The 12020-nt window shown below is 53.5% G+C and overlaps 2 protein-coding genes across 7 annotated transcripts in view; one reads left to right on the plus strand and one right to left on the minus strand.

Moving 5' to 3' along the window:
• The window catches only part of CCDC33 (coiled-coil domain containing 33), a 115910-nt gene extending 113462 nt beyond the window's left edge, over positions 1-2448 (minus strand). Inside the window, 3 exon segments of the mRNA XM_036841992.1 lie at positions 968-1239; positions 1241-1295; positions 2139-2448. Coding sequence (XP_036697887.1) covers positions 968-1239; positions 1241-1295; positions 2139-2448 — 637 coding nt within the window.
• A 7237-nt stretch (positions 2449-9685) lies between these two features.
• STRA6 (signaling receptor and transporter of retinol STRA6) overlaps positions 9686-12020 on the plus strand; it is a 29293-nt gene continuing 26958 nt past the window's right edge. For 2 of the 6 annotated variants that reach the window (XM_036840573.1, XM_036840600.1), the window contains exon 1: positions 9818-9892. The gene's annotated coding sequence lies outside the window, so the exon portion shown is untranslated. Of the gene's footprint in view, positions 9908-12020 lie in introns of all 6 variants that reach the window. The other 4 variants (XM_036840628.1, XM_036840579.1, XM_036840611.1 and 1 more) reach the window with 4 other exon arrangements.

Genomic DNA, 12020 nt, shown 5'->3' on the forward strand with positions numbered 1-12020 from the left:
TGGGATCTGATAGAGTCAGCACTTAACAAATGTTTGATGGATGAATGAACGCATGAATGAGGGAATGAATGAATGAAAGATTCACCTCAAATGACATCTCTTCTGAAAAGCCTTTCCTAGGCTCCAAAATCAGACCCACATACTTCCTCACCAGAGCTCTCCTTCCAGCACATAACTTGTGGGACCATATGATGCCCACAATGCGCCAGACTGTTTTCAAGCCAGGTGGCATCTTGAACCCGGGGTTTGAACTAGCTTTGGATTCCGTGCACTATTGTGCACTAAGGTCCCCAGGAAATGTTGTTGGCATTAAATGGAATCAAGCGTCCTTGGGGATGATCCTCAGTTTCTCTACCTGTGAAATGGGCTGCTTGCTCTACTAGTGTCTACCTATACTGACTGTGAGGCCCACCAGACACACTGTCTGATTGCAGAACACTATCGCGTTGGAGAACCTTCCTCAGCTCGGACAAGGGCTAGACCCTCTCACCTGGGCCTGAGGCTGCCAGGGTCCTGGTTCAGGGCTGAGTCCCTCCTGGCCGTGGTGGGAGCTGAATGGGCTTGAGGGTGGGCACAGAGAGACTTCTGTCTCCTGGTCACCCCAGGCCTCCCTCGAAACCTGGTGAGAATGTGCGAGAGTGAGTTTGAGGACTGAAGGGTCTCAGGGGACACTCACCCACTGGGCAGAGAAACCCCACCCAGTGATGTCCTTGATCTATGTGGCCTTTGCTCCATTTTCTGTCTCCTCCTTCAAACTGGGACTCCCTGCTGCACCCTCAGACTGCTTGTTCTTAAGAACCGAATGAGGCAAACTTGGCAAGTCCTGCTGCTCTGCTCAGTGAAAGATTGTGGGGACAGCCAGGCTTATCAAAGACGCAGGTCTTCTAACTGGGGGAGCAGTGATGCTAGAACCTGATGGGGACCCAGGGAACACCCACCTGCAGCCTGGGCAGCTGGGGCTCTGGGCACGGTGACATTGGTTCTGGCTGGCTGGCGCGGGGAGGGCAGTTTGTGGCAGGAGGCTGAGGGGCCTGGTGCATGTGGAAGGCCACCCTGTAGGCCAGGCCCCCGCAGTGGCAGGCCGTGGGGTCTGCACTGGCCCGGAGCAGAGCCAGGTTGCCACAGTAGTGGTGCGGGTCCTTGTGCTCCTGGACCGAGAGGTTCATTCGGGGTTGGTCCGGGCGTGGGTAGATGGGAAAAATGGCCTCGCCCACCCGCTGGGCCGCCCTTCCGGAGGCCCCGCTCAGCCTCCAGGCGCAGCTGTGCGTCGTGCTGTCCATCATTCTTGCAGAAAGCTGGGTAGGGAACAGGGGTCTCAGAGGTGGTCTCTGGGGTCTCTCTCTGCCTCCCCCAGGGGATGAGGAGGCCAGGCAGGGCCCTTGGGAAACCCGGGCTGCCCGGCCTTTGAGTTGAAGCCAGGCTTGGTTTCCCTGTGGATGACCCCCTCTCAGGCCCCATCCATGGCCCCCTCCCTTTACTGATGTGGGGAGTGGAGGGCTTTTAGCCTGTGAGATGGTCCTGGGTCCTGCTACCCAGAGGGAGGAGTTCAACCTGACTCTGATCTCTGACCACATGAAGGCCTGGAACTTAGGTTCCCTATTCCCGCATGTGCCTCTTCCTCCAGGAAGCCCATTTGGATGTCTTCACAGTCTAGGCATGGATCTTCTGCTCTTTCCAGGTCTCTTAACTATTCTCTCTTTGGAATCCCTGCCTCTCTCTACCTGATGGCTAGAATCTTCCTGATGGCAGCGCCCAGGTCTCCATCTCTCTGTCTACCCTGCATACCCACAGTCCAGTGGCTCTAAGGCTACTCAGTGTGATGGCCGGTGGGACTGGCCCCAAACCTGCTGTGTGCTCAGCTCTTACAAATTCACAAAGCCATTCCTCAGCTGTCCTTTCATTTCTTCCTCACCCGACCCTGTGTGACCAGCGTCAGCATCCCCATGTCATACTGAAGGAGGCAGGGGCTCACAGAGGGTCAACTTGGCCCAAGTGACACAGGCAGAGCTTTGGGATTCAATCTGGAGCTCTGCCCCTGCCCCTCCCGGTTCCCCTGAGGCTCCCTGGAGTCCCTGACAGGGGCCAGGCAGGATTTGCAGGGTCGCTGTCTCTCCCCAGCCTCCACCCTTACTTCATACCTTTAAGCAAAGTAAAGACAAACTTGTTCCTGGTGAGGGTGAGGCTCTGGCCAGGGTCTTTCTGCTCAACGACATCGGTGACAGCAGAGCAGGCAGGGAGGGGGTCCCCATCATTCACCTGCAACTGCACCCCAGCCCCAGAGCTGGCCTGCCGGGGCCTCTCAGCTGACAACCACAGGGCGTATCTGGCCTCCTCGTTAAACCCCACGCTCAAGACCTCGAACTCCAGGTCCAAAGTCTTTTCGTTGGCCTTCAGCCTCTGGCTCAGCAGGGATGCAGGGACCCAGGGTTCAGGCCCCCTGAAGGCCATGCCCATGTCAGGGACTGAGCCCCAGGCTGAGCGCTGCCCCCTCCCAACCACGTCCCTGCCTGGGCCCAGTCTGAAAGCCTACACGCTGGGCGCTCAGGGCCACACCCGCACGTTTCTCTGTTTGTTTGAGGAGAGCCCAGGTAACAAGCCAGGAAGCTGGGCCTGTCCCAGGGAAAAACGGCAGCAATGGATTCCTCCCATTTAGCTTTTGTGCATTCAGCAGATATTTATTGAGCGTCTACTGTGTGCCAGGCACTATTTTAGGCATCTAGAATATAACAGTGAACCAAAGATTCCTGCCCTCCTGAAGCTTATCTTCTAGTGGGGGAGGGAGTTGGGGACAGATAAAAGTAAACACTAAATATAGAAAGTAAGTTAACTATGATGTCTGCTAGATGATGATAAGTTCTATGGAAAAATTAGAGCAGGGTCAGGGATAAGGAGTACCGGTGGGGGAGCACACAGGTATGGGGTAATCAGGACTTCCCATTTCCAGGAGAGCCTATCTCCACATGCCTGTTCATCCCCTAGAGTTCTTGAGTTGGAGGAGTGTCTGTTCCCTGGGAGCATACCCTTAGCACCTGCTTCTTGAACCAGTTTGTTTACCTTCTGAATCAAAACGCAGAATATGGGGCACAGCTTCACTTTACAGAGAGCCCAGAGCTTGTCACACCAAATAATTGTCAAGCTGGAACCCATCCTTCCTGATCCTGGGTCTTGCTGATATCCGGTGGGAGAGGGTGGATTCTGGACACTCCTCAGGAAGAACCATCTCTACCATCACCACTATCACCACCATCATTATTCTCATCATTAGACAATATCATCACCATCATTTGTGATACTCTTCATTGAGCAGCTACTGGGTACCAGGCACTCTATATGGCTCTGTGAGATAGATATAATCATCCTCATCTTACAGATGAAGAATCTGAAGCTGAGAGAATCTCAGATAACATAGCTAGTAAGAAACAGAGCTGAGATCTGAACCTAGAGATTCTAAACCTATCTACATTTTCCCCTACTAAATGTGTCCTGGGACTGGCTCAAAGATTTAAATTCAAACTATTAGGGACTTCTGTACCTTCGTTCTGAGTCTAAAGAGTAGATTTATGGACAGCATAGATTTCATTCAAAAGAGTTCATTTGAAGTCACCTTGACTGGAAGGCATCATTTTCAAAAAGTAAGAGATAACCAGTCTAAAGATGGTCTGGCCAGCCCAGATAAGGGTCCTGATGTATGTGGCAGGCTTCCTCTGCAATGATTAAAGTTCAGTTTCTTCAGGTCCCCCAAGGAGAAACTGAGGCAGAGAGGGTTTATAAGACCAGAGTTCTAGTCACCTGACTTGCAGGTGATCTTGGGCAGATTCCTTTCCCTTTCTGGGTATCAGTGGACCCATGTGTATGATGGGTAGGAGTTGGATGGATAAGTCTTCGCAGATAAGTTCTGGTGGTTTAAAATTCTGTAAGTCATGTTGGAGAAGGCCACAGTCTGGCCATTTTGGGAAGAGGGTGGCTGGCAGAGGTTACCTGGAAACCTTTGCTTCCACAGCTGGGCCTGGACAACCAGCCTGGGTCTGGAAGCCATGGTTTGCCTCTGCTAGGTCTAAAGTCTTGGAGACTCAGTGATTCGGAAGAAGTAGCTCTCTTCTCTTGCGTGTTTGAAGTGACCCTCAGAGATGTTACAAGACAGGAGCCAGTGTCTTCTGCCCTCGGGCAGACCTCTGTGCACTACAGCCAGACCCACGCCCCTGCAAGCAGGCCCCATGCACACCACCGTTCAGGGTTTATCCTGAGCCCCTTCCTCAACGCTTCCCTCTTTCCCCCTTCCTCTCTTCTTTCCCTCCCTCCAGCTCTCTGCAGAGGATCTGAGGTGACTGTGCCAGCAGCCACAGCGTGGTTTGAGGGCCCTCTGCATCTGATGACCCACCCCTCCCACTTCTAGCCTCCCCTCCCCTACTCAGTCTCTGGGCAGAGCTCATGTTTTGGTGTGTATGTTTGGTTATTTTTTTCTTTTTAATTCTGGTAAAATATGCACAAGATAAAACCCGACCATCTTAACCATTTTTAAGTGTGCAAGTTCAGTAGTGTTAAATATATTTACATTGTTGTGCAACCAAGCTCCAGAGCTCTTTTCATCTTGTAATACTGAAACTCTACACCATTACACAGCATCTCTCCATTGCCTCTGGCAACCACCATTCTACTTTCTGTCTCTGTGAATGAGATTACTCTAGGCACCTCATATAAGTGGAATCACATGGTATTTGTTCTTTGGTGACTGGCTTATTTCACTCAGCATAATGTCCTGGGGAAGGCTCAACTTTGCCCCAAGCCAGGCCTGCCCTGTCTCCCCTCCCTGCCTTTGCTGGTGCTCTTTCCTCTGCCCAAACTGCCCAGCCCCACCTGCTGTCATGCTACTCCTCGTCCAGTCTGGCTAAAAGCCTCCTCCTCTGGAATCAGGCTGGTGACTCCACCCGATTGCCACACACTGCACTCACCTCAAACTGGCCCACGCTCAACTGCAGGTGCCTTCAGGAATCACGTCTGTGTGCCCAGGACAGGGCTGGGCGAGAGATAGGTGACTGGGGGACCTCTAACGCCTTCTAGAAAGAAAGGAAGGGAGGAAGGCAGGGAGAATTGATCAACAAGCCCAACCCAGCTTTTGCTTGTGCATAAAAGAATAAGGAATAGTTCTTTTGGCTATTTCATCTGGAGTCCGTTTGTGAGAAGGGAAGACCATTTTGGGTTTTTGACTCGCACTTGGACTCAGAGATGCATCCTGGTGTCTCAGCGGGCAGGCTGGTGCCCAGGAGGGAGGGCAGCGGCGCCAGGGGGTAAGCAGCAGGGCAGGAGGCAGTGTTCTGATGCTCAGGCTTCTCTGGGCCTGGCCTCAGTTCCACCAAGGAAGTCTCTGGACACCTCAGTGAATTTTAGCAGGTCAGGACCGGATAGTTCCCCCATGTTATAGATGGAGAAACTGAGCCCGGGATAGTAGAGCAGGACCAGATCCCAACTCCCTTCCCAGGGTTCTCTCCACTCCCAGCTGCCTCCCTGATTCAGCCTCCTGTGGTTTTTCAAAAGGTTTAAACTCCAGGAAGAGTCCCGACTCCCACAGAAGGAGCCAAGAAGGGGCAGAGTGTGAGGTGAAGACAGGAGGCGGCAGTGCTGACTTCCAGGCCGCCTTCCAGGCCGCCTTCCGCAGTCCCAGCATGAAAGGACTTCATGGGGCCCTCAAGTATTCTTTCTTCTCCAGAAGAATGGCCACTCAGAGGCTGCTGGCTTTGTCTGGAAGAACCTGGGCCTGTAATTAGCCTACCCCAGAGAGCCCCCTTCCTGCTTCCCACAATAGCTCCTTTCAGCCTCCCCTGCTGACAGCCCCCATGGCTCCTGTGGGCCCTCAGACCCTCATCCCCAAAGGCCCACCTCCAACTCCCCCCTCCCTCACCCGCCACCACTGCTCAGAGCTGAGTCCTCATGGCAGGGACATCTGTGAGTTCACTGGATCCTCCCAAGGCCTGGGGGCTGGGACTATTAACCCCAGATGGGGTTACACATGGCGAAACAGGCACAGAGAGATCAGGTGGGTGAGTGAAGGGAAGGACCTGGACCTCAGACTTCTGATTCCCAGGCCAGTGGGATCAAGCGATCATCACTGCTCCACACTGGGATTTCAGCCCCCAGCTCCCCTCCAGTAGCCTCCCCTCCCCCACAGTGGAACTGCCCGAGGTCCACACCCCACTCCCTCCAAATCCGCAGTGCCAGAGGCTCATGGGATGATAGAACAGACTCCAAAGTGAAACGTAGCAGCTAGTCTCTCTCCACTGCACAGATGAGAAAACTGAGGCCCAGAGCTGGAAAGGGCCTTGTTCGTGGTCACTCAGCTAGTAAGTGGTAAATGCAAAATTAGAAGCCTGGTTTCTTCCCTCCATTGATTTTGGTGGTTAGGACTGGGGCCTGGCTACCTTGAAACTCTCCCCTCTGAGTGGCAACTGATCCAGCCCCCATGCCTCCGGCCCCACCAGGTCGCATACCCTTCCCCTCCCGGCCTTTTGCTCCAGGCTCCAGCATGTAACACTGCCAGGAGAGTCTGGGGTCATCCCTGAAGCCCTCTGGCTCTGGCCTTCAGCCGAGCCTGAGCTAGGGCCATACCCATCATCCCTGGGCTCCCCCCAACAGCCTTGTCTGCCAGCCTTGGCTCAGAAAGAATGAAGTTCCTGGGGTCACAGGAGGGAGAGGGTGCTAGCCTCTCTGGCAGCATCAACGGCACTGACCTTTGCCCTTTCTGTGCCCAGTTGCCCAGCTGCTCCACTGGCTCCAAGGACTCAAACCCCTGAGAGGGCGTCCAGCCTGCTTGGGGGCCAGAGGCAGACGGAGCAGGTAAGTGGGGGAGAGAGGAGGCAGGAGCTGGCAGGGGCAGCACCAAGTCAGCACACAACACGACCCAAGAAAATGTACTGCCTAAAACCTTTAGGAAGAGAGATGCACTTCGTAGTCAGGCTCAGAGAGAGGGAGACAGAGAAACAATACAAGAGCAGGAGAGAGAAACAGGAAGGGTAGAGAGAGACAGAGATTGACAGCGAAAGAATGAGGCAGAGACAGAGAGTTAGAAAGAGAGATAGAAAGATGGCAGACAGGCAGACTGAGGCAGACAGAGAGAGACGATAATAGGGATGAAAAGAGGCGCTAATGGATAGGGACAGACAGGCAGACAGAAGGACAGAGAGCTAGAAAGAGGGAAAGAAGCCAAATAGGAGATACTGACAGACTCACCAGTGGGCAGAGGTTCTGCTGTGTTCTCATCAGAGTGCTGAGAGGTGTGTCCCAGGCCTACCACTTGACCAACTCTGGGGGCCTTCACCCAATCCTTGGACGTGGCCCCAGAGGGTGTCCCCTAGCCACAGAATGGAGCAGCATTAAAGCTCTGGGAAGGGAAGTTTTCTGGGGAAAGAACCATGAACTCTGTGTGTGCATGTGGGTGGGGTGGGGGTGGGGGATCTCGGGCAAAACTCCTAGCTCAGTCACTGCCCCTGACACATCATGTGGCCTCTCTGGTCCTCAGTTTCCTCTGGATGTGAGGGTGAATGTGGGTAGAGCAGGGGTCTCTGAGGTCTCCTCCAGCCCTAAGATCTGGTCTTAGCTCAGACTCCGTCTTTGCAGCTCACTTACTGCTCTATCCTATTTAACTCATGACCTTCACCTCATAGTCCAAGATGGCTGCTTGAGAGCCAGCCATCACAAGCACATTTCAACCAATTGGAAGGAGGAAAGACTAAAGAAAACACCACTCTTTTAAAGAACACCTCTTTGGAAGTTATGCTCAACATTTCTTTTTCCATCTTGTTGGCTAATACTTAGACTCAGGGTTGCATCTAGCTTCAAGGGAGGCTGTGGAATGTGCAATACTAGGTTGGGGACAGAATGTATTTCACACAGTTCAGTGATGCCATCACAGCTCCTCACAGCAGCTTCAACACAGCCTTACAATGTTTTCCTTTTGCTAACTAAAGATAGATAGATAGATAGATAGATAGATAGATAGATAGATAGATAGATAGATAGATAGATAGATAAATAGATAGTTTTTTACTAGTGCAAATCTCCCTTCATTTCCCCAAACTCATCCCTCCCCTGAGTGTGATCACTGTGAACAGTTTGCTGTGTGTCTTCTAGATTCATTTTTAATGTATTTACACACACACACGTATACTTAATTTAAAGGAACATAGGTGTGTATTATTCTGCAACTTGCATTCTTGGTTATTGTTACATGGCATTATGTCTTGGAGGTTCTGCCATGCCAGTCCACAAGGAGGTACCTCATTCTTTGTGACAGCTGAATAGTGCCTTACCATATAGGCTTATCAAAGCTTATTGATGGATATCAGGCTTGTCAAATTTTTACATTACTAACAGCCTTGGGTATCTTCTCTGCATATATATGCAAGTGGTACTTGAGGATAGATTCCTAAAAATGGGCCAAAGTTTAATTCTCTCCTAGTGTCGTGGGTTTAACTCTTTCTATGAAAATCCTTCTTCTCCATGGGGAAAATAGCAGTCAGCTCAGAGACCCCTTCCATCTTGGTTTGGACTGCTCCCTCTCGTTTCCTCCCTCGCTCCCACTGAGCAAGCACAGCCCTGGCACCATCCTCACTGTGCCCTGTGTTCTGGGGTCTTTACCATCACTGGAAGCCAATCTCACATCTTAATGCTGCCTTGCTGCTCCGCCCTTTTATTGACTGTACACCCTTTCTCCTTTGAGGAGGAAGAAGACACCTCCCCTGGTATCCTTCTCTTGGGAATTTAGGGCCCTTCTTCTGGTCCCTACCTTTATCCCTTCCCTCCCTGACTACCATAGCACCATGTTTTAGCACCTTCTGAGCCCTTTTTTCCTTCTCGTTTACCCCCCTCCAGGGCACCCCTGCTAGGAGGGGGAGGGAGGAGCATGGTGAATCTGAGCCAATCACCTCCCCTTCCAAGTTCTGGGATGGTGATCAGGGCGACTGTCCCTGCAGACTTGGGGGTTGTAGGAAGGTGCTTGGGGTGAGTAGCAGGCCCCAGAACCCCAGACTTCTTCTAGAGACAGATTGGGCTATGAGGAGTTGAACAGAAAGCTCTCTGAGAGCTTTTTGACTCTCCCCCTGGAATGGATCATACCTGAAATTTGAGCCCCAAAGCCCCATGAAAGTGTGACAAATTCCCCCCTTCCCATGGCCAGGGCCCTCAGCCCAGTTGGGCAGCCGCAGGTTGCTGATCGGGTTATTAAAAGCTTAGCTGGTGGTTCCCCTCCAGCTTGGTGCAATTCATCGGGCAATGACTCCCCGGGAGTGATGGATGGTGACAAATGAAGGTAGGTAGGGGGTTCCTTAGCCCATCCTGGGCCACAGCTGGGGAAACTCAGCCATTAAAGCCCTGTGCAGGCTTCTCCACTGAGGTGACTCTGAGGGCCAAGGAGATCAAGTTTCGGGCAAATGGTTTGGGGGCTGGAGAGTCTCCGCCAAAGACAAGCCGCCCTGTGTGTTATGTGGGGCCCCAGCTGGGCTGTGGGCTTGAGCTGGCGAGGTGGGGGTGGGGTGGGCTCCTCTGATCCCGGAATCACAGGCGGGAGGCCTGGGGGGGCGGGAGGAGGGGCAGAGCCAGAGCTGGTGGGAAGGAGGGAGCTGCCTTTCTGGGAGGAGGAGATCAAACACCTTTTAAAGCAGGTGCTGGGGACTCTGCTCAGGGCCGAGTGCTGAGACTGCACAGCCAGCCATCCCTCCGGGATCCCAGCCAGAGCTGGTGCTGGCGCTCAGAGGAGGAGGCCCCAGGGGGTGGGGAGCACCTTGTCTGCCTGGAGGCACAGGACTCCCCAGGGTGACCACTAAGGAGAAGGAAGAGATACAGAAGGGAGAGGTCAAGAGAACGCCTGGTGGAGGTGGGGCAGGAGCCAAGCCTTGCGGGCCAGGTAGGATCCGGACAGGTGAGGGAGCAAGGAAAAGGCACGGCGGTGGGTGGAGGGGAGGCGAGGGGGGTAGGACAGAGCACAAACAAAGGTGTAGGGCAGGAAGGGGGCAGGAATGGTAGGGTTGAGCAATTCTGAGGGATGAGGTTGGAGACCTGGAGATGGCTGTACTTGGGGGACCCTGGGGAGCTAGTACGAGCTCCAAAAGGCAGGGAGACATCAGAAGAGCTGTGTCTGAGTAGGGTCTGCTGGTGGGCAAGAGATTGATGGAGAGCCCTGTCCTCTGGTCAGCAGGGAACAAGGAGAGAGAACTCAGGGGATCTGCCCAGCAGTCGGTGTCCTCAGTGAGGAAGGAGGGCAGCACGAAGCCCACATCTCAAGACCAGACCATGGTGGCACCATCCCAGGGAGGACGTGCTGGGAAGGGAGAATCCAGGCCTCTAATAGCTGGGGGCATCTTCATGGCCTTTTGGCCAGTCCTCCTCTGAAGGCATCTTGATGTTACCAGCCTATTCTTTTTTATTTATTTATTTATTTATTTATTTATGGCTGTGTTGGGCCTTCGTTTCTGTGCAAGGGCTTTCTCTAGTTGTGGCAAGCGGGGGCCACTCTTCATCGCGGTGCACGGGCCTCTGACTATCGCGGCCTCTCTTGTTGCGGAGCACAGGCTCCAGACGCGCAGGCTCAGTAATTGTGGCTCACGGGCCCAGTTGCTCCGTGGCATGTGGGATCTTCCCAGACCAGGGCTCGAACCCGTGTCCCCTGCATTGGCAGGCAGATTCTCAACCACTGCGCCACCAGGGAAGCCCTACCAGCCTATTCTTGATTGCCTCCTCTGATGGGGGGCTCACTGCTCTGTGAGACAAAGAAAGCTACCTTTGTCCTGAGCTGAAACCTGCCTCCTCTGAGTCAGTTCTAGCCTGGCACTCTGGGAGGGGCAGAACACCCTGCTCCCCTGGAACAGTTGGCTACCCTCCTCCTCACCAGTGTCCACACTCATACCAGAGCAGTCTGGCTTACATTCCTCATGCTATGATGATGCTGTTGGTGAGGGGGGCAGGCGAATTCTAAGAAAGGCATGTCTTAGATGCTTCTGATGCTCCCACATGGCAAGGGAGGTAGGAGGCAGAGAGCCATCTACACTTTCCTGTCGTGAGCTTAGCAGCCAACAACACTGCCTTCCGGCCACTGAATGGGGTCAGGCTGGGTCTGGAGCGAGGATTAGGCGCCTGTGTGTGCCGGGGGCAGTTCGATATGTGTGTATGTGAGTGTGCTGTGTAGATGGGGGCAGACCCAGAGCTCACTGGTCCACATGGGGTTGAACCCGCCTTGGCTGCTTATCCATGGGTTCATGGCGGGCTGGGCTGCACAGGCAGGCACAGGGGCCATCCCCCACTCCTGGACTGAGGCAACCCTTGGCCATTCTCTGCTGTGCTGCTGGGGATTGGGGTGTTGCTGAGGCTCTGGGTGTTACTGAGGTTTGGGTGCTGTAGAACTTTTGGGGGGGTGCAGTTGGACTCAGAGAGCCAAAAGCTGGGATGGGAGGGTGGTGAGCAATGAGGGGTCTCTGGGCCTTTTGCAACTGTTTACCATGGTTTTGACCATCTTGCCCCTACCAGTGCTTGATTTGCCAGAGTTTGAGGGTCCTTGGAATGTGGGCCGAGGTTCTGAGGTGTTTTAGAGGTTCTGGTGTGTTACTGAAGTTCTGGGGGCTCATGGTGGGTGATACTGAAGTTCTGGGAGTTCTTGTGGTGCTACTAAAATTCTGGGGATATTGCTGAGATTCTGGAGGTGCTCTGGAGGATCTGGGAGTCCTTGGGGGTGTTTCTGAGGTTCTTCCTCGCTCCTTCAGGCCCACTGTCAGCTCCTTTTAAGCTTAGCACTTTACCCTTTGAGGATTTTGATAACCACAGGCTGCTGAAGGCACACACGTGGGCCTCTGTTCCTGGACGCCAAAATTCCTCAGATTTAATCAACTTGAACAAAAACATGGGGAGGAAGGAAGCCCTGTCCTGAGGGCTTCGTGGTCCAACTCCAGCCCAAGGGGAGCTCCGTGCCAGGCCCAGATGGCAGATGGCCTTCGTCTGCTCAGAGCCCAGAGGCTTTTTGCGACCCCCCCCTCAGAGTGAGC

Source organism: Balaenoptera musculus, chromosome 2 (genome assembly GCF_009873245.2).
Source record: "Balaenoptera musculus isolate JJ_BM4_2016_0621 chromosome 2, mBalMus1.pri.v3, whole genome shotgun sequence".
NCBI classification, from domain to species: Eukaryota; Metazoa; Chordata; class Mammalia; order Artiodactyla; family Balaenopteridae; genus Balaenoptera; species Balaenoptera musculus.